At 38.9% G+C, this 22,666-nt stretch overlaps 1 protein-coding gene across 7 annotated transcripts in view; it reads left to right on the top strand.

Annotated features, from left to right (window-relative positions):
* Window positions 1-22,666, top strand: part of PPP2R5C (protein phosphatase 2 regulatory subunit B'gamma) — a 63,067-nt gene that overhangs the window by 37,178 nt on the left and 3,223 nt on the right. For 3 of the 7 annotated variants that reach the window (XM_081314022.1, XM_081314021.1, XM_081314024.1), the window contains 8 exons: window positions 4,105-4,164; window positions 4,692-4,800; window positions 8,601-8,654; window positions 9,962-10,132; window positions 11,535-11,662; window positions 15,576-15,677; window positions 18,236-18,308; window positions 18,962-19,078. In XM_081314022.1, the coding sequence (XP_081170148.1) occupies window positions 4,105-4,164; window positions 4,692-4,800; window positions 8,601-8,654; window positions 9,962-10,132; window positions 11,535-11,662; window positions 15,576-15,677; window positions 18,236-18,308; window positions 18,962-19,078 (814 nt within the window). Of the gene's footprint in view, window positions 1-4,104; window positions 4,165-4,691; window positions 4,801-8,600; window positions 8,655-9,961; window positions 10,133-11,534; window positions 11,663-15,257; window positions 15,432-15,575; window positions 15,678-18,235; window positions 18,309-18,961; window positions 19,079-22,666 lie in introns of all 7 variants that reach the window. The other 4 variants (XM_081314023.1, XM_081314026.1, XR_014024643.1 and 1 more) reach the window with 3 other exon arrangements.

The raw sequence follows: 22,666 nt of genomic DNA, 5'->3' as shown, positions 1-22,666 counted from the left end.
GCTTTAATAGCCAAAATTATATAAAATAGCCTTTGGTATATGAAAAAAAATCATTTATACAATTAAAAAAATCTTAATTCAAATAACAATTCCTCTAGTAAAATTTGCAGCAGATATATATCTGATTAATTCAGTGTGTTGCCCACAAATATTTCCATAAGGAAGATACTATTTTTGCAGCAATAACCAAGATCTTTCTCTTTGATACATACACCTTCGATCTTAATTTTTCATGAAAAAAATAAGATTGTTCAAAATAATGAGAAGTGTCAAGATGACCTTGGATCAAAAAGAAAAAATATATTCAGTGAGGCAAACCATATTTTATATTTATATTTATATATATGTGTGTGTGTGTGTAAATTTTTTGGCTTGCTAACAAAGAATAAAGGGAGACCGATATGATCATTTCAAACTTATTTGTTCTCATCAGTCAGCCATACCCTTCTGAGATTCGAACCTGGGCCGACTGCGTCTTAAGCAGTTGTTTTAACCCCTCTCTCTCTGTTAGCTGAGAAGCAAGGAAGATATGTGTTAAATGTTTGTTAAGCATTCAGAATACACTTGCTTAGTCCCAGACACAGGACAAATCTTATTTCCTGTTTCAGCCTAGCCCAAGGCCGTCTACAGGCAGTAGCCACAGCAGTGGCAGCTCATATTTGTGTAATTTTTTGGTTATATATATATATATAAAACAAAGAATGTTAGCAAGCCAAAAGATTTACACAAATATGAGCTGCCACTGCTGTGGCTGCTGCCTGTAGATGGCCTTGGGCTAGGCTGAAACAGGAAATAAGATTTGTCCCGTGTCTGGGACTAAGCAAGTGTATTCTGAATGCTTAACAAACTTTTAACAGAAGGAAGCTGAAGTCACCAGCCTGAGGATGACGGATGAGATTTCGTCAAAACGTTGCCCTGATACCTCCAATTTTACATGGGAAAAAACCCGAATGACCAAAGATCTACACACACACACACACACACACACACACACACATGTAAGAAACATTGAGTCCATAGCCATAAAAATAAAGAAAAAACCTAAAAGGCAAAAGAAATATAATAAATATAAATATAATAAAGTGGACAAGATGAACTTATGTTAATTACACTTCATTTTCTCTTTCTCCTTGAGCTGCTCAAAAACTATAATTGAATTGTTTGTTAAAAAATGTTAAACAAAAATGTTACATCTTCTATCAAGTTTTGATGTTTGGGGAAAGAATATGCCTCATCAGCAAAAAACCAAAACCCTTTCCTTTCTATCTTGCCTGTCAGGGAAGAATTACCCCCATCAGCATAAGTTAACTCCTAGTTTGTGGCTGTTAAAAGGCTAATTCCTGAGAAACTTGCTCCATCTGAAGTGGCTATTCAGCTGATAGATTATGATTTATGTGGTTCACTTGTTCTTGTTAGTTGCGAAGTCGTGTCCGACCCATCGCGACCCCATGGACAACGTTCCTACTGCTTCAGTGACTCTATCCAGCCACCTCATTCTCTGTCGTCTCCTCGTGCCCTCAACCTTTCCCAGCATTAGGCTCTTCTCCAGTGAGTCCTTCCTTCTCGTTAGGTTATATGGTTCACAGGCAGCTACTAATCCTAGAGCTTCCATTAGAGCACTGGTGTCAAACTTGATCGTGTCATGTGATGTATCGAAACAATTTTTTTGCCTTTGTGGAGCCGGGGTGGGCGTGGTCTGCATGTGGCACATCCAGCCTGCGAACTGCCAGTTTCACACCCCTGCATTAGAGGAAGAGAGCCAAGAGAGTTATCAAACATTGAACTTTTAATGCAGTCTATAAGCAGAAGTTATAATGTAGGTGCTTAACACTGATATACTCCAACAAAAGTTAATTCTTGATAGAAGGAAATGAAAAAGCTTCAGAAAAATTCTAATTAAATTTTAATGAACACAGACTTTTTAAAAAATGGAAAAAAAAGTATTTTAAGAAGTTGGTACACTAAGGTGAACTTATACAGATTCAAGACCATTTATGCAGGAGGAAGCTCAAAAGTTTTCTTATCTTCATTATACTGCTGATAGAAGCTTCTTGTATACATTGCAGAGAACCATCTCTGTGAATCAATTCCAGCTTTGTTGGAATTAATGCAATATACCAAGTTTCATCAAGATTTCAGCCTTATCTCAAGTCCAATTGTAATAAAGTTCTTTAGGAGGACCTTAATATCCTGCAGCTCTAGAAAATCAAAACTGCTGGAATATACAAGTAAAAAGCCTAATGATTTTCCCCGATTTGCCTTCCAGAATAGTTAGCAAATATAAAGAATTTAATCAAATTTGTAAGAGAGCAAAACAGTATTTTTCTTTATCCTATGATTTATTTATTTATTGCCTTGATTGGAAACCAATCTTAATGCAGCTGCCAAATATTTAAAGACAAGAGTTGAGATGCATTTCTGATGCCAAAATGCAATAATAGACCTCCCAGTAATTGTGTAAATTTTAAGACACCCCCGCTTTCCCCAACGTATTTTAAAGAAGATAATCAGTACATAGCAAAGAGAGGTTAAATATGTCTCCAGTAGTTGTAGTTTTAGAGGATTATTTTTTCCTCTTTGGGGGAATTAAAATTGTATTTGAGATTCCTAGAAGGCTTACTTTCCTTAAATCATTGCCCCAAATGTCTATTTGCAAAACAATGATGGAAGCAGCTATAAAATAGATTCAATCCTGAAATAGTATCTCTGCTTCTCTACTTTTCAGTTTGTTCTTTTAAAAAATGTGATACAGGTAATCCTCGGCTTACAACATTCAAAGTTACAACAGCACTGAAAAAAGTGACATAACAATTTTTCACACAACCATTGCAGCCTTCCTACGGTCTCATGATCAAAATTCAGATGCTTGGCAACTGACTCATTTATGATGGTTGCTGTGTCCTAAGGTCATGTGATAACTTTTGCAACCTTCTGAGAAGCAAAGTCAATGAGGAAGCCAGATTCACTCAACAACCGTGTTATTAACTTAACTGCGCTGACTCACTTAACAACTGTGGCAAGAAAGGTCATAAAATGGGGTAAATCTCACTTAACAAATGTCTCACTTAACAGAAATTTTGGATTCGGTTGTGGTTGTAAGTCGAAGACTACTTGTATCAGGGATACAGTTATTTATGCTATGTCTTAATTTAGCATTTGCTTTACTTTTCCACAGAGGGTGAGCAGCTAATCCTATTTTGTTTTCTCTAATACTGATTTAATTTTAATCTGATTTAAGGTGCTAATTTTTATTACATTTTGAACCTTAAAAGTCATGGCATTACACACACGCATATCTTTTTTGCTGTTCAAAGTAGTAGCTCAAACCTATTTCATAGGACCAGATACATTTTCATATAATGCTTCTTAGTATCTCCCACATTGGTTATGTTCTTGCCTGTCATCATCTGGTGGAATTTGATTGAAATTATTTTGTTTTAATTTTGAGCATTGAAAATGAAGTTTAATTTCTTCCATATAGTCTGTATAGTGTTCATTATTTCTATTAAGGTTTTTTAATTTTATTTTTTTTCTAATGCTCTTGGATGCTCCTCAAAAAGCAGCTGGTCCTTCAAGTATCTTTCCAAAAATATAACATTTTTATTTACTATAGCTATATATTCAGCATATCATTTGGTAATAGGTAATTGTGCCTTTGCACACCAAAATCTATTTCTGTTAATGTTATGAATATCACAAGTCTTTGATTGCCAATCTAGAAACAGGTTCCATTGTGTTCAGAGTGTTTCAAAGCAAATTAGTGCTGGATTATAATCTAATTTTTATTCTCTTCTCTGGTTCCGTTCTAGTAAGACAAGTGGAAAAATCCAGTTTATTGATAACCCTTTTTTTCCTTGAATTTAAGATAACCTTATCTAACACTATATATTTTTCTGATACCTTTCCCTTTGTTTTCCTAGCTCTCCTCAGTTATAAGTAAAAATAATTAATACAAAATTCAATTGAATAAAAATTCTGAATCTACAAATATGCACAGTATGGTTTTAAATTGATGAAAGTAAGTTGTGTTTGTGCCTTTTATGCAACCAATCATATTGTTGAATAAAAATTGCACTATTGATGATAATGAATTTGTTTTCTCAGGTTTATTTATGAGACAGAACATCACAATGGCATAGCAGAATTACTGGAAATATTGGGAAGGTAACTGCTTAATAGTTATGCTTCATAATAAATAATACTGCTTAAATGTAAACCTTTCAGAATTTTATAAAGAGTAACAATGGATCTTGAACTGAACAAAACAATAAACATTTTGCATAGCTTCTCTTAGTTATAACTGAGAAACTCTTGTCAGTGGAATTGGTGTAGCAGAATGGGGTTGTGGTTTACCCAGATTGTTGGGGGCAATTAAGCTGACTTTGTAATAATGCCGCTTGGGGGTGTGTGTGAAAGCCCTAATAAGCAGGCATATACATAGAATGAAGGCTACTTCTAAGCTTGTAAGCCGCCCTGAGTCTTCGGAGAAGGGCGGGATATAAATGGAATTAAAATAAAATAAAAATAAAATAAAAATTTATATTTGTAAGATATTTGAGAAGTCTTAACAAAAATACTTGAATGATAGCATAGCTTAAAGCTAATGGAAGAGTATGTTTTTCTTTTAAATGAAATTAAAATGCAGCAATACAATAGATTTTCTCATTCTAACACACTTTTTTCTTCTTTAGTATAATCAATGGATTTGCCTTACCATTAAAAGAAGAGCACAAAATTTTCCTTCTCAAGGTATTACTACCTTTGCACAAAGTAAAATCACTCAGTGTCTATCATCCACAGGTAAATAGTTTGATGTGTACTTGTTTTCATACTATTGATAAATTACATAACTGCAAATTTTAAGTAGGAAACTGAAATAAAATCATTTTCTTTTATTTCTGAAAACTTATCAACTTTTCTTATATTTTTTTACTTGTTAGACTGCTTTGTTTAAGTTGAATATTTATTTTAATTTCAAGTATTTTAAGCTTTCTCAAGAAAAATGCTAAAATAGATGAATATGCCCTTCTTGGATAAGTATTAAAATACTTGCTTGTGAATATTTATTTGGGTATTTTCTCTGTCCTTAATCTACAATAAATAACGGGCTTGTTTTGCATGCGAGCTACTTTGCCTGACGCTGCTGGGGGCGCATCTCGGCCGGGGCCTTGTAGGATCCGGGCCGGGCACCTCTGCTTGCCCTCAGCAGCACCCGGCAAAGTAGCTCGCACGCGAAACAAGCCCGGCAGAGGAGCCGGAGCGGCGAGCAGAGGCGCCCAGCCCAGATCCTGCAAGGCCCCGGCCGAGACGCGCCCCCAGCAGCGGAGCCGCTCCGGTTCCTCTGCCGGGCTTGTTTCGCGTGTGAGCTACTTTGCCGGGTGCTGCTGAGGGCGAGCAGAGGCGCCCGGCCCGGATCCTGGAAGGCCCCGGCCAAGACGCGCCCCCAGCAGCATCAGGCAAAGTAGCTCGCACATGAAACAGGCCCGGCAGAGGAGCCCGTGCATGAAAGAAGCCCGGCAGAGGAGCCGGAACAGCTCCGCTGCTGAGGGCGCGTCTCGGCCGGGGCCTTCCAGGATCCGGGCCGGGCACCTCTGCTCGCCCTCAGCAGCGCCCGGCAAAGTAGCTCTCATGCGAAACAAGCCCGGCAGAGGAACCGGAGCGGCTCCGCTGCTGGGGGCGCGTCTCGGCCGGGGCCTTGCAGGATCCGGGCCGGGCGCCTCTGCTCGCCGCTCCAGCTCCTCTGCCGGGCTTGTTTCGCATGCGAGCTACTTTGCCGGGTGCTGCTGAGGGCAATCAGAGGCGCCCGGCCCGGATCCTGCAAGGCCCCGGCCGAGACGCGTCCCCAGCAGCATCAGGCAAAGTACCTTGCATGCAAAACAAGCCCAGCAGAGGAGCTGGAGCAGCTCCGCTGCTGGGGGCGCGTCTCGGCCGGGCCTTGCAGGATCCGGGCTGGGCGCCTCTGCTTGCCCTCAGCAGCACCCGGCAAAGTAGCTCGCACACTGCCTTCCTGCCTGGGTACCTCTCCCCCTCACCGGTTGGGTGTTGCTCGTCCTCCCCCCAGCGTCCCACCTCACTCCCTCCTACCTCCTCCTCCTCCACTTTTTTTTTGGAGCCGCAGGAGATTAATGAGCTGCAAATGGTGCTAGGCTCCACCAGCCCACGTGCACTTGCCTCCTACTGAGCAAGTGCTCACCCGGGCCGGCGCCAAGCTGGTGGGGGCCGAACCTTTGTAATTTCTGGGAGAGTTGTGCGGGCCAGATTCAATCATGTGGCGGGCCATTTGTGGCCCGCGGGCCTTGTGTTTGACATGTCTGCCCTAGTATATCTTTTCATAGGGGTTATTGGAATAATTAAATGAATAGAAGGACTAAAACTAGATAGGAGTTTCAAGTTTCAATGATTACCTGTTGTATATAATTGAAATTGTAATCTTCAGTAGTGTTTCATACAGCTTCATCTAGTAAAGTAGAGAAATCAAAATCTTTGTATGTTAGTAACTACAGCTTCATAGGAGTAGGGTGTGGAGTCTAGTCTAGAAATGTAGGTAGAATTAATGCCCCAAATTGATCTGTTGATAGTAAGAACATAATTAACAGTACTAATTAATGAGACAAAGTTTGAAACAGTTCAATGAATGCTTTTTAAGAATGGCTGCCCCTAACTCTTTAACATTGAAGGAATATATAATAAATTCAGTAGGTAAATGTAAATTTCTGAGGGATTATAATTATAAAAAATAGAATATCTTGTTTTGTCATATTACTAAATAGGGCAAACAGTGCGATTGATTTGCTAAAAATAAAAATTAAAATCTGTTGGGAATTTATTTCAATATATGTGGCTCCCCATCTAAAGTTCATAATTTGGGGTATCTAACAACAGTTAAATACACTGTAAAAAAGTAACAGTAAAAACAACTGAACATAATCAGCAACTGAGATGAAAACAGAATAACCAACAACAAATCACCATAAGTATTGTATAAGTGCTCCAACAAGAACTACTTGTTGAGATAGGCAGCTATAAAAGTCAAATGAAATATCTGGATCTCCAAGTTTGGGATAAAACCATCTAATCTCTGGGGAGATGATATTCCAAAGGGCAGGATCCAAGACAGAAAAGGCTCTTTTTCTGGTCCACACCAGACTGTACCTTGTAATAAGTGAGACCCATACTATATCTGTCCTGCTGGACCTACTAGAACAGGTTGATGTAATCAGGGAAAAGCTGTCTCTCAAACAACTCAGTCCCATGTCTTGAAGATATCCTCAAGTTTTAGTTGGTTTTTGAACGGTATAGTTTTGAATTATCATTTATTGCATGTAGTGCTTACATCAGCTAGTCATGAGGTTTCTAGATATATCTTCCACATCATTTTTTCTTCTGCAAAGTTTCAGTCCTCTACCTATTTTCAGAGTTTTTTTCCCTCTGGGTTTTTTTGGGGTGGGTGGGGAAGTACTTTTACAAACTAATACCATATTTGTGTGGATGGACAGTTTATTGTTAAAATACATTCTGTGGAAATTTGTAGATCTGCATTTAGCTGGCATGCATGTTTTTTAAAGAGTGGAATTTAAAAAGGAAGGATCAGGAATAACCTTTGATTTACTGGGTTCTGACATATTCAAACAAGAATGGCAAATACACTAGACTTGAGGATGATATATTTACTTTGCCTTCCATTGAAATAAATGCCTGGTATTTTTTTAAAATAAAATGGCATCTCTGCTATATATATTATTTCTACTTTAGCATCCTTAGATTTGCTCTACCATGTTCTAAGATTTTTGTGTGATTTGCTGTTTTGTATGAATGTGCATTGCAGTATAATATAATACAATACCTCATAGCCTGATGAAATAGATAAACATAATAGAAGATACTTGGAAAGATGGTTTATTTTATCTGTATGTGAAAACTAAAATTCTTAATTCCAGCTTTGATTGCCACAGTTAGTGCAACATTGAAATGTCTAGAATCTGGAATGTTAAATGAGTTCTACGGTTGAGGTCTGAAGTATACAAACTACTTTGTCATATTCAGCCAATTATTCATATGTGGGGGGCTGCACATATAGTACTTTCAGGATTAATTTGAACTTTGAGTACTAAGCTACACTCACAATCCCAGAAAAAGAGTGTGCCATGGCAAATTACTCTTTGAATGAATTGGCATCACTACATGAGCAGAAGAAAGTTTCTTTCTTTGCTATCATTATCTGGGGCCTCATAAATGTTACTTTGGAAAGAAAATGCGTAGTTATGGTGCCCAATCAGGATAGGAAATGCTGATAATTTATCTATACATGGCATTTTTTCATACTAAGTCATCTTTTATTTTTCCCAGACATTTTTAAGAACAATTAACTCTGTGATTTTAGATTTTTCTCCACTGATGATTTTACTTCTATTTTTCAGATATTTCTATATTGTTACATTTTTCAAACATTCGCTAAAAATTTGTCTGAAATTCAGATCACTTTTTTTCTTTTGGGTTTGACATTCTGTTTTATTTATTCACCTAGATAAACATTTTATACTAATATATTAGATTTCTGTTGAACCACAGATTAATAGCATTATTATCTTCTTTCAATTTAGCTGGCTTACTGCGTAGTTCAGTTTTTAGAAAAGGACAGCACACTTACTGAGCCAGTAAGTCTAGTTTTTCTTCTTCCTTTTGAAAATATTATCTAATTATTTAAATAGTGTATTTTTAAAATTGTATTCTTATTACTTCATCTGCAATAGCTAACTTCCACATTGCACTATTCATATCATATGTTCAGAATGGTACAGCTTGAACAACTTAAGATAATGTGCCTTTAAAAATGATTTAAAATTGAACAATTTGTGGACTGTTTACAGTTAAGAGTTTACAGAATAATATATGTACATATACTGGGTTAAAACTACTACCGGTACTATAAAAATGATCATGTTAAGTACCAAACAATGACACACATATTTTATTTTAAAATTTCTTTTTCTGGATTGCATTGTTTCAGAAGAAAATGGAAATAATAATAGACACCAGAGTAATATAAGAAATTTTATTATTTCATAATACATCTCCACATGTACTTAGAGAAATTTCACACTGTTTTATGGCATGAACATATTAACTATAAATATAATTGTTTTCATCTCTTATTAAACATTGAAGCTCTAAATGGCAACATAAATAACCTACTTAGCAGGAATAATGCTTTATTCTTTGGTTTTGTTGTATATGTTTCTACGTGGGAGCTATGTGGTTATTGTTATGGGTTTTTACTTCCCAGTTGAACCAATTTCGTCTAATGGTTAAGGCACCATACTAGAAATCATGAGACTATGTACAGTCCTGCCATAAGCATGAAAGCTGGCTGGGTGACTTTGGGCCAGTCACTCTCTCTCAGCTCACAGAGTTGCTGTGGAAAAAATAGGAGAAGGATGGAATATTGCATAGGTTTATCACCTTAAGCTATTTGTAAATAAAGGCAGGATACAAATAAATAAACATAGAAATAAGTATTGTTTATACAGGCAATAAACCATTGAGTGTCACTTGAATTATTAATTATTATTAATTACTAGTTTTAATTTACTATTTGGAGACTTTAAAAAGAATTAGTAATAGCCATTTTAATTTCCAGAAGCCCCAATCACTATGCTGTATTTCTCCTAACTGACCTGGCTTTATTTTCTGCACACAAAAGTTCTAAATAAGAAAATGATAATTTCTTACTTGAATAAACAGGACTCTTTGAGATCACCCTGTGAAGATGTCAAAACTTTGTTTAGTCATGTTTGCTGAAGTCAGTATTTCAAACTAACACACTTGATCAAAAGATCAAAAGTTTCTTTGTAATGCCCTATACTGATGATAAGAATTTGTGTTATATATGGCACTAATGATGTATAAATAATATTTGAGGCAAGGAATTAGAAACCTAGGTATTTGGGTATTTTATTTTCAGGTGGTGATGGCACTACTCAAATACTGGCCAAAGACTCATAGTCCAAAAGAAGTTATGTTTTTAAATGAATTAGAAGAAATTTTAGATGTTATTGAACCAACTGAATTTGTGAAGGTTATGGAACCTCTTTTCAGGCAGCTAGCAAAGTGCGTCTCCAGTCCCCACTTTCAGGTTGGTCATTCTAATACATTTAATTGTCTGTTTTTTAAAAAAAAACATTAACATGTCATGCCATTAGTCAGTTATTAAGTCAATTTGAATTACAGGTAGTCGTTTAGTGACCACTTTAGTGATTATTTGAACTTGCAACAGTGCTGGATGAGTGGTTGTTATAACTGGCCTTTCAAATTCTGGCTGGTGTAGCAGACCTGCAGTTGCATGATTGCGATCTGTGTGCTCAGCAACCAGCTCAGATTTCTGACCAGAATAGCATCTTGCAGGCAAAGGATCATGAATTGTGATATTTCTGGTCAGTTTCCCACAAGCAAAGACAATGGGGAAGCTGGCAGGAAGTCGGAAGTCATGATCACTTGAGGCCTTGCTTAAAACAGGTAACTGGAGATTGCTGGAATTGCTGTCGCTAAGTGGCATGGTCACATGATATTGCGCTTTCTGACTACAACACTTAGCAACAGAAATACTAATCCCAATTATATTGTTAACTTAGGACTACCTCTATGCTGTGTAAATGTATTGCACTACAGTATGCTACAGTTTTTCCAAGGCAAACTCATGGCAGAAAATGTGTTAGATCAGGTGCTATAAGTTGTGAAGGCCTTTTCTGTGACATTAGCAAAGGGGCATGTCAGAATGTAATTCTGACATTTTTATGAGCATTACATAGTTGAGTAGTGGCAGTTCTAGCAGTTACCAGTCACATACCACCATCTATATCAGAGGTCATCAACCTTTGTCAGTTGGCGGACCAGAGGAAAAGGGAGGAAGAAGCATTTTACATGCATGCGTGTGCACACGGAGTCTTGAGCACACCCGCAGCGCAAACGGGATGGGCTAGCGCCCGCATGATACTCGTTAGTATCTGCCCTGTTCTTGCATTAAGATACTGCCCCATACTTGCATGGTGCAGCGCCTTCTTCCTGCGGTGCTGCGGCTGTTTTTGTGCTCTGCAGTGCAGCGGCAGCCCGTTTTCGCACGGCAGTGGCTTGTTTTCACGCCCAGAGGCGCGGCGTCAGCATCCTGTTTTCGTGCCCAGAGGCACAGCAGCATTCCCATTTTTGTGCCCCAAGACGCAGCAGCAGCCCATTTTTGTGCCCCATGGCGCAGCGTCCTGTTTTCGCGCTCCATGGCGCTAGTGCAAATGAGGGAGAGTGCGCACACACTGGCCAGCCTGATCCATGGCCTGGTAGCCAGTAGGCCATGGCCCACTACCGGGCTGCGACCCACAGGTTGGGGACCCCTGATCTATATAAAAGATGTTGCATGCAGAGAACATGAACTGCTAGAAATAGCTCAAATAAGATTAAAGCATGATTGCACCATAAAAAAGAGAATATAATAGGCATTTTACAGTTTGTAGATGTTGCTAAATGGTTACCTATCTCATGTACCTTAGGTGGCAGAACGAGCACTATACTACTGGAATAATGAATATATTATGAGCTTAATCAGTGACAATGCAGCTAAGATTTTACCTATCATGTTTCCATCCTTGTATCGAAATTCAAAGACTCACTGGAACAAGTAAGAATCTTTTTGTTTTATATTTCTTAATACATAAAATCTAACATAGCTCAGTTGGAAGACTTTTTTATAAATTATGGTAGTGTTTGTGTAGTGCCCTTGAATTTCCCATGAATATAAAGAACACGAGACTATTCCTTAAGTACAATCAGTGAAGCTATCTGTTACATCTTATAAGGGACTGAGAAAATGTGCAGATCTTTACATGTGTAATTTGTTCTGAATTTTCAGCTCACCCTCAAAGGCTGACATGAATTAGTTTGACATTGGCACAACTTACAAAAGGCTTAAGTATCAGATTAACATGAGATAATTTCTACACCATTGTCTGCCAAATGCTCAATGTACATGAGTAATACAAATGTTGCTTGTACATCCTGCCCCCTAATTCCAATATTTAAAAATGTTATTATATTTATTATACTTATTAATTTTATACGTTTTATAGGCCATTCCATCAATCAACTCTGGCATATAACCACTCAAATGCATAATTTGGTTTACAGTATAACATAACAAAGGGATTATTTTTTGGTGGATAATAGGTTATGTGGATAAGAATGTGGGTAGAAATTTCAGCTATAAAAGAATGTTTCATATAGAAGAGAGGAAATAAAACATGTTTCTCCTATAAGATGCAAATAAACTAAGAATTACCTATAGGGTAACCAAGGATACTGAATAAATCTACCATTAAAAAAATGCAAAGTAAGTAAGCAGTATAATTGTTACAGGTTTGCTTTTGGATCAATATGAGATTATTTTAACAATATCCGTTACTAAATTGCTATATTAGTTTGATATATGAGTTGATGAAGCAACCTAATTTTCCCCCCAAATGTGTTTATAGTGGAATATAGACTTTTAGATTGTTTAGCTGTGTTCATTGGAATTTTTATCCTGATGTATTTGTAATATATATAATAATATATATTTCAGTTAGGTATATTCACATCTGTCAGTATAATCAAGTTAGACTACAGCTAATTAGTGGGTGATGAATATATGTTTTCTGCAAAAGTTGCTATGTGGAATTTTGCTTTATGCAGTATTGCCAGACTTCAATTCTTAAACTTCATGTTAATATGGGGTAAAAATAGGAGTTTGTTTTACTAATGAAAAGTAATAGTTTGTTTTGTTCTCTGTGATCCACACCAATAGGTTCTGTGTCTGCTCAAACCATCATTTGAACTTCCCAGAGTTTGAACTTTTTGTGATAGCTTCATCTTCCTGTACAAATCCATAGAGTAATCATACTTCACGCTAATCTTTTCAATTCTTTTTTGTTAGGCATAAGACCAATATGTATCATGCAATGTTTTTTCATACAGTGGATATACAAAAGCTATATACCCGCTAAAATGCTTTTTGAGATGTAAAAAAATGAGACCAAGATGAATCACCTCCCAATTTTTTTCTACATTTAATATAACGTGCAATTCAATTGAAAAACAAAGTGAAATATTTTAGGGTGGAAAATAACAATAAAAACACACAATAACATAGTTGCATAAGTGTGTATACCCTTAAACTAATAACTTTGTTAAAGGACCTTTTGATTTTATGTCAGCATTCAGTCTTTTTGGGTAGGAGCCTATCAGCATGGCACATCTTGCCTTGGGAATCTTTGCCCACTCTTCCTTGCAAAAGCGCTCCAAATCTATCAGATTGCAAGGGCATCTCCTGTGCACAACCTTCTTCAAGTAACAGATTTTCAACTGGATTCAGGTCTGGGCTCTTGCTAGGCCATTCCAAAACTTTGATCTTCTGGTGAAGCCATTCTTTTGTTGATTTGGAGGTATGCTTTAGGTCATTGTTGTGTTGTGTTTAACTTCAGCATTCCATCAGAGGCCTAAAAATTTTGTGCCAGAATTGACTGATATTTAGAACTGTTCATAATTCCCTCCACCTTGACTAAAGTCCTAGTTCCATCTGAAAAAAAGCAGCCCCAAAGTATAATACTGCCACCACCGTGCTTCACTGTTGGTATGATGTACTTTTGGTGATGTGCAGTGTTGTTTTTACGCCAACCATACTTTTTGCAATTATGGCCAACCATGGTTTCATCAAACCATAACACGTTTTTCCACCTGCTTTTGTCTACTTGATACAGGTTTTTACAAAATGTAGTGAGACTTGTATGTTGTTTTTCTTTGTAAGAAAATGTTTCCATCTTGCCACCCTACCTGACAGACCAGACATACAAAGAATATGGGAGATTGTTGTCACATGTAGTACACAACCAGTACTTGCCAGAAATTCCTGTAGCTACTTTAATCTTGTTGTAGGCCTCTTGGCAGTCTCTCAGGCCAGTTTTCTTCTTTTATCATCAGTTACGGAGGAACAACCAGTTCTTGGTAATGTCACTGTTATGCCATATTTTCTCCACTTGTTGATGACTGTTTTCATTGTATTCCATGGTATATCCAATACCTTGGACATTTTTTTGTACCCTTCTCCTGACTAATACTTTCCAATAGTGAGATTCTTTTGATGCTTTGTAAAGTCTTTGCAGATCTTGGCTTTTGTACACCTTGTATGTTATACTAAAAATGTTTTGATCCATATACTTGATATGTTCCTCATACGAGAACCAGTTTAGTAGCCAACTACAGGCACTGAATTAAAGTTCACAAGCAGACTACAAGTTTTAGTCCTGCCTTAGACACAACAGCCAACAGAATGTCTTTGGACCAGTCTTTTCCTTTCAGCCCTAGGAAGATGGCATATTATTTCCAAAAAGATTTGCCAGGAAAATTTCATGGACTTGTCTATGTATATGGCAGTAGTTAAGTCTGGTTGAAAGAAACACATCCAGGAAAAGTTCCCTCATCTGCTGTTCTTTTTAGTAAAAGTGATAAATGCCAGTTTAGCTTTTGTTTCATTAATAATTTTCCTAATGGTGATTGCTGAATACTGTTTCTATGAAGATGGTTGTTCTATGTTTTCTGGTATTAGTCAAATTTTTATGAAATTGTTCATATTATTTTTCTTCTTCCTTGCTATTTACCACTTGAAATTGATCTACAATTTATCCTAGAAAACGTTTTATCATCGAGATGAATAAGTGACCTCTACCACATATTCAGACCCAACTTATTTCATCTTTTATAGCAAACTAATTTTTGAGTCAGAATTTTCTTACAAAGTCATTCTTAAAATTCCATTTGTTTCAGATAATTATTTGACCTTTCTTCTTTTTATTCTCAGTCATTATTTTAGAATATCACTCCATTTCTTGAATATCCTTCGGGGATTTGCTTCTAACTTCAAGAGGTTTCAGAAAGCCTCGTGTCTATTCTTTTGTTACTGGGAAGCAGTCAAAGGATTACTGTTGCCTCATTAGATTAGTCATACTTACCATCAAGCTGTGCTAAGACATCTTTGCAGTGAAAGGAAGGTAGAATTTGGAAGAGCAGTTTTGTTCATCTATAAATCTCTGAACCACTTCCCATATTCAGGGATGCAGCTTACTATTCCCCCACTGGTGTGAATTTCAGAGACCATGATGAAGAAGAACTAATTACTGACCTGAATTGTGATTCTTCAAGTGGTCTTCTGTGAATTCACACAGCCTACTATCCATCCCTGTTAGGTGCTGTGCATCACTGGGTCTGAGGATATCTCCACAGCAACTAACAGAATCAGCAGAAACCATTCCCAGTGCATATGTAGTGGGCAAGATGGCAGTTTCCTGCCAAACATTCTAACTCTGGGATATGTGCAACTGCACAGATGCAGAACACATTGGTGTGTATTCACAGAATTCGTAAGTATTATATTCCTCATTGAATCTTTAGTTTCTGTGTGCCACTTTTAGCTAATGGAAACATCCATTTGCTTTGGGGGCTTTTTGTGAATGTATGCACTGCAAAGCCTGAATCTGTTTTGATTTGTTTTTTTTAATTTATAGGACAATACATGGCTTGATTTACAATGCTCTGAAACTCTTCATGGAAATGAACCAAAAATTGTTTGATGACTGCACTCAGCAATTTAAAGCAGAAAAACTTAAGTGAGTTTCTTCTTAACATGTTCTAATTTTTATTTATCATTCTTATCTATGAAAACATCCTGCTACGTTTGTTATAAATTTTGTACTGTGCTTCTGTAGCCCGGATCTGAGGCTGGGGGACGCTTCTGTGTCCCGCCCCCGCCCCCCGGCTTGATCCAGGTGACAACGGCCTGGAAAATGCCTCTGGAGTCCAGATCAGGGCTCGGAAGAATTCCCCGGCCTTAGATCCAGGCCGCAGCGGCCTGGAAAAGGCCTCCGGAACCTGGATTGGGCTGCTGGGGGGCACAGAAGTGTCCCCCGGCCTCAGATTCGGGCTGCAGTGGCCTGGAAAATGCCTTTGGAGCCCCAATCCAGCCTCCAGAGGCACATGGAAGCATCTCCCAGCTTTGGTTCTGTTCTCTGTTGCAGAGAACAGAGGCCTAAAGTACCATGAGATCACGCGAGATCAGTAGCGTAAGATCTCACCCCACTGATCTCGCATGATCTTGCGTTACTTTAGGCCTCCATTCTCTGCGAATGTACCGAAGGCCTGAAGCAGCCAAGAAAGCGAAGGATCCTGATCTTCACAGGGTGAATATTGAAGACCTGGTGCCTAGGAAGACCCAGAGGGAGGGAATAACTAGGGTGAATGTTGCAGAGTCTCTGCGGTCTGTCATAAGGGTGAATGACTGCCGTGGTGCTGCAATATTAATAACTTCGGGACTTGCTCATAAGCACTAGGGGGCGGTCATCACGTAACTTTGAACGAGTGTTAAGTGAACGCAGGTAACTCAGGGATTACCTATACTGTATTTTCCGGCGTATAAGACGACTGGGCATATAAGACGACCCCCTACTTTTCCTGTTAAATTATAGGGTTTGGGCTAATAACTCAATATTTCACTTCCTGGCACACAATCTGCATATTAACAACTCGTTTAGCGTTAGTACCCTTTTTTTTATAAGTGCCACGATGTTGCTAAAATAAAAGAGGTAAACTTCGTGACCCTCCCAGCCCGTGCATAAAACAGAAATGAAAAGTCTTAAGCCTTTCCGTTCCCAAATACCAAGGTTTCCCCTCAGTTTTGCGCGGTTAAACAAACGGCATTTGCGTATTAATGTTTCTCCACAAAGCACAAAATTTGCCCGAATTAAGGAAAGTGGGGAGCTAAAGAATCTGGGGCTATGGGGAATGCCTCTGGCATGACAGGCAACCCTGGGAAACACGAGGACTGTAGCGGCACCCTCAGTTTGCACATTCTGATCCAGAAAGCGCCTGGAGCCTCCTCCGTTACTTCTAACGGAACGTCTCCACACCCACGTCCCTCCCGCTTCGCCTTTTAAACCCCGCCCCCTTTTTCTCCCGTAACGTTTCCCTGCTCCACCTGCTCTGTGATTGGCCCAGCTTTGCTCCTTCCCCGCCAAAGGGGGGCCTCGCCTTCTTTCCTCTGAGCTCTCTCGCTTGGTGCGCTGCTGCTCTCAGTTCCGCACTCCGTGACTGGGCAAGCAATTCTTCTGGTCAGCGCAGGTCAGGCAGTGCCTCGGCGGGAGCAGAGGTGTTCCCTTTCTACTGTTGAGTGGCGTGCCTCTGGGGACCGCCTGCCCCTCCTCTCGTTGGGGACCTGACAGCATTGGAAGTGCCAGCATGGCCAGTCCTAGAGAGAGCAGTGGCGGCGGCTGCAGTAGCCGCCCCAGGAGCTGACGAGAGTTTGCCCTCCATCACCCGTTTGCTGTCGGCCGCTTAACCACGGGTCGCCATCGCCTACCTCCATTCACCCAGCGATCCCGCTGTCCAGCAGAAAAGAGAAAAGATCAGAGAGGTGAATAGTATTTTCTGGCGTATAAGACGACTGGGCATATAAGACGGCCCCCAACTTTTGAGAAGATTTTCATGGGTTAAAAAGTCGTCTTATACACCGGAAAATACGGTACTTTCTTCAGAATCATCAAAGAAAACTTTGAGCATATTCAGAAAGGGTCAGAATGGAGTTGTAAACATTTAATTGCTTAAATATATTTATTAATTGTATAGCACAATATATTGCTTAAAACTGAACAAAGTTTTGCTTAAAAGATAGCTAGGAGCTTCATTCTGATACTATAATTATCCATTTTTGTTCAAAAGTAAAGAGGAATTTAAGAATATTCAACTTGTCAAAGAATGTCTTTAAAAATTCATTTTAATATGAATTGTTATGTTTTATTCATTTTGCCTGCCCATACATGCTTCGTACTTTAAGTTATGAAAATGTGGAAAGTAGAGAGAAAACAACAAATCAGAGCAATTGTATAGTTGATTGTAAGAATGGTGTCTCGTCTCTCTCCCCCGCCCCCCGGTGTGTTTGTGTGTGTGTTTTAATCTCTGCTTCCTAGCCTTTTTTTCTCTGGGATTATTGTTTATCCATAATTCTAATATCTATTGTCCCCTCATTGTAAAAGAGTTTGTTCTATTTATAATGCATCAAAAAGAATAAATGTGAAAAGTTCCCGTATTTCCTATCGTATTTGTGTTAATTTAATTCCTTTATGTTCATTAAGCATTGCTTAGTTATGTGTGAATGTTCCTTTTTTTTCCCTAGGGAAAAGCTAAAAATGAAGGAACGGGAAGAAGCTTGGGTCAAAATAGAAAATCTAGCCAAATCAAATCCTCAGGTAAGGCATTCCAAGGATGAATATTTTAATTTAGATCTAATTGGAAGAATAAAGGTTAGCAAAGTAACATTTATTTACTCTTCTTTTGTAGAAATGTAGCTTTATATTTAATGGCCTCCATTGACAATAGGAACCATATGATAGCCTGGAATCCCCACTCACCCACCCCCAAATCTATAAAAACAACAGATTTCCCCATTCTTGCTCTTCCACATCTGGAATTTAGAATATCATTTGATCCTAGCTGCACAGAGCATGAAGCTAAAGCCATAGCAATTCATAGTTATCTTCCATTGTTTCTTTGTTGCCTTAATTAGTAATGACCAACAAGATCATTTTTCATTATTAAATGACCTTTTAAAGTCATCAAAGTTAATGGCCATGACAATATCTCTAATAATGAAATTCCATAAATTAAATCCTCTTTGAATTTCTTCCTTTTAATCTCCCTGAAGCTTTGCCAAGTCTCTTGCTTTTAAGAAAATCAAGTTACATTTTATTTACGATTTGAAGCTAAAATGTTCATCCAAATGTGGACTGATGTTAACATTTCTGGCAATGAAGTGCCTGAATTGTTATAGCTTCTAACAATTTTAAGAATCTGAGATTTGCTATAAAAAAAATATCTGACGTAACTTTTTGTATTTGGTTAGTACTCAGTATATAGTGACACCTCTCTAGTGAACAGTCCTGTTGCAATGGAAACAGATGGGCCTTTAATTGAAGACTTGCAGGTGCTGACAAAGGGAGTGAAGGAAGAAGCTTGTCCGGTAAGCATATACAGGTAGTCCTCCAGTTAAGATGGCATTTGGAGCTGGAATTTCTGTAGCTAAGCAATGCACTTGTAAAGTGTGACATCACCTGACCACGTCACTTAGCCATGGCAATCCCTGTATTATTGCCATCATTAAAGGAGGGTTGCGGGTCATTCAGTGAGTACCTCCCTGCAGCTTCCTGCTGGAAGAACCAAAGTCAGTGGAGAAGCCAGTAGGAAGTTGCAAGTCCAAAGTAGTTTTCAAGAAGGCCAGCAGGAAGTAAGTGGCTGCTGCCAGGTAGAAAAGTGTAAGCAAGTGGCAGGGGAGGCATGGCGCAAGCACAGCAGGGTTTGAATGGCTGTTGCCAGGTGGGTGAGGGTATGCAGGTGACAGAAGATGCAAAGTGAAAGAACAGTGGGCTTGGGGTGGCTGCTGCCAGATGTGTGCAGGTGGTTGGTGGGAGGTGAGGCACGCATGCAGGGCTTGGGTGGCTGCTGCTGGATGTGTGAGTGGCAGGCGCAGCATGAGCTTAGCAACACTTGGGACGCTGCTGTTGGATGGGGAGACTTACCGGTGCATGAGGGTGCATGAGTAACTGGGGAGGGTGCACAAGTGACCAGGGAAGTGTAGTGCAAGTGCGGTAAGGCTCAGGGAGGATTGCATGGGCGGGGGAGATTTACCCATGCAACCTGCGACCTTTCTGGCCAGTTTTCCTACTGAGTTTGCATGTGGGGAGGCCTGCAGGGAAGGTTGCACATCGTGATCAGGTGACCACAGGATGCTGCAATTGTTATAAGTGCAAACTGGTTGCCATGTGCCCAGATCATGATCGGGTGACTGCAAGGGTGCTCAGATGGCTGGAACTTTTAGGATCAGTCATAATTACTGCTCTTTCAACACCGTTGTAACTTTGAATGATCACTAAATGAGCGGTTGTTAACTGAGGACTACCTGTAGAGAGAGAGAGAGAGAAATAGCTTATTTTTTCCAAATTTGATTCAGAACTATTTACTCCTGAATTGTACAATTTCTCTTTAAAATTGCAACAAATTGAACAGAATAATTCTAGTAATTTTTAAATTATCACTTCATTTGTTTGTTAGCAGAATGGTTTTAATACATGCTAAATTTGGTTCTACTTCGTATTTGAATTGAATAATTGTATATTTCTGCTTAGCTCATAAACTAACACACTAGTTCTAATTAGTTTTACCCAAGATCATAAAGAAGAATAGAAAATAGCTTTATAGTAGCTACAATTTTCACTCTTTTCAAAATGCTCCTAATGGGTATAGCTTGCCAATGTTTAAAGGTTGGAAAACCCAATTGTCAAACAACAAACAATGAACAGTCAGTAATTCCAGGCCTGGGACCCTGTTAATATTCATGTCTCTGAGGCAAAAAAAGTTTTAAAATATACCTATGCTACTGATACATTACTATGAAAATGTATATATGGGGTTATTGAATAAATCGTTATTTTAAAGAAATAAACTACACTTACCATAACTCTGGCTTGTTTTTCACTTGATTACTGATTGTAAATGTGATGTCTGAACAGGAGTATGTGGTTTGATTTCCCCAGGAGGCTGGAGAGTGGGGATGTCATTAGATTTTGTACTTTGTCAGCACAGGTATATGATATGTTGCCTGTTTTTCACCATGCTTTTTGATTTTTCAAAAATAGAAAAATTAAGGAGCATGCAAGTGAAAACATTCTTAAATTATGTTTTTTAATGCTAAAAATCTTTAGAAGTCTTATTGGAGTGCAGTGGTTTATAAGAATATTTATTTAAATGGTAAATGATAAATAAACCTTTTGAGTGTAACTTAATACAGGTTACACTTGTGTGTATCCAACAAACTGAGTATCAGTGCAAAGCATGAGAATAAAGATTAAGTACAGGAGAGAAGAAATAGCAACTTGTAATCTCTTTTGCTTGGACATGTTGACTCAAATAGTTCCTGTTGAGAGGATCTGATAAAGCAGGGCTTTTCAAGCAGTGGTACGAGTACCACCTGTGGTACATGGGCACCTGGCAGGTGGTACGCGACCATCCTAGAAAAGGAGTAGCAGGGGAAGGGAATGAGCTGAACTGATGGCAGCACTGCACAAGCCTGAGCGAGAGACGGCTGGAGCTGCAGGGCTGTCAGGGCTCAGCGGAAGTGCCAGGATCAGCACCAGGCTCCAGCTGATCGACGCTTCTTTGGGACTCATCAGGATCAGCATCAGGCTCCAACTGGAGCTCAGCACTGATCCTGGCACTTCTGCTGAGCCCAGAAGAAGCGCCGATCAGCTGGAATGTTGCAGCATCTCCAGGGTCTTGTGATTTACAATCAGATGCTTGGCAACTGATTCATATTTATGACGGTCACAGTGTCCCAGGATCATGTGAAGTGACCAAAACCTACTGTAACCACCCAGCAGATGGGGAGAATAAAAACCAAATACCTCCCCACCCCACCCCCACTGCCAATCCTCACCGCCGGGCAGGCAGGTGTCTTGCACTGCCGGGCAGGCAGGTGTCTTGCTCAGCTGTGGCTTGGGGGGCACTTTTTTTCAGTGCCATTGTAACTTCGAACAGTCACTAAGTGAACTATTGTAAGTCGAGGATTACATGTACTTTATCACTTTTCCCCCCTTTTTTTTGGTTATCAGGATTTTGACACCTTGCTAGGCGACTGGTGGTACTCGGATATTGCCATATCCTAAAAGTGGTACAATGGGTGAAAAGGTTGAAAAGCCCTGTGATAAAGTACCTGCCACCACTTAAATTATCAGACCTTGAATTTGCACTCCCCTGCCTTCTTCATTAATTTCATGTATTTTCTTGGGACTTTGTGGCTATCGTAAGAGACCAGGAAAAGACACAGATATAGCAAATGCCTTGATTCCGAAACCTGAACTATTTATCCACTTTTGTCACCAAATACTACACAATTCTAGCCATAATATATTTCATTATAGCCCTGTTACATGTACCAGTCATTGGGGTCCTTCCACTACCTCTCAAATGTTTTCACCACCTGCATTACACTAGGTACATACAAGTAATCGCTTAGCAACCACAATTGGGGCCAGCAGTTTGGGTACAAGCTAAGCGATAGGTTATAATTGTATCGTGATAATAGCATAATTGTATCCTGACGACCTATGTTCATATGGTATAGATTCCTGGTAAATATAACCAGTGCTTCATAGAGAAAGGCTTTAAATCCCTTTGCTAGCAGAACATGCCCTCCATATATCTTGACACGAGATTTTGGACGTCACCTCTATCTTTGTGGTTTTGGTCAAGTGGAGGACCTTATCCATAATGTCCTCCACTGCCCCATTTAAAATGAGATTAAGGCCAAATTACTGTCAGCAAGTGAATTCAAGGGACCCAACCTTGGAAAATTTAACTATCTTCTTGCAGACATGTTTCTGTTAGCAACCAAGTTGTTGTCAAAACTAAGAAATAAATAAAACTAAATAAATAAATATTATCCTAGTTGTAGCTTTGGCTTTGTTTTGCTGTGACCATTTTACATCTAATGCTCTTAGTCTCAGTATTTTACAGTTATTTTATTGTATTTTATGACACATTGTATTTTATGACC

The sequence above is a fragment of the Vipera berus genome (assembly GCF_964194415.1).
Source record: "Vipera berus genome assembly, chromosome: 1".
NCBI classification, from domain to species: Eukaryota; Metazoa; Chordata; class Lepidosauria; order Squamata; family Viperidae; genus Vipera; species Vipera berus.
The sequence above is the reverse complement of the archived record's forward strand: the minus strand, read 5'-3'. Positions and strand labels throughout refer to the sequence as shown.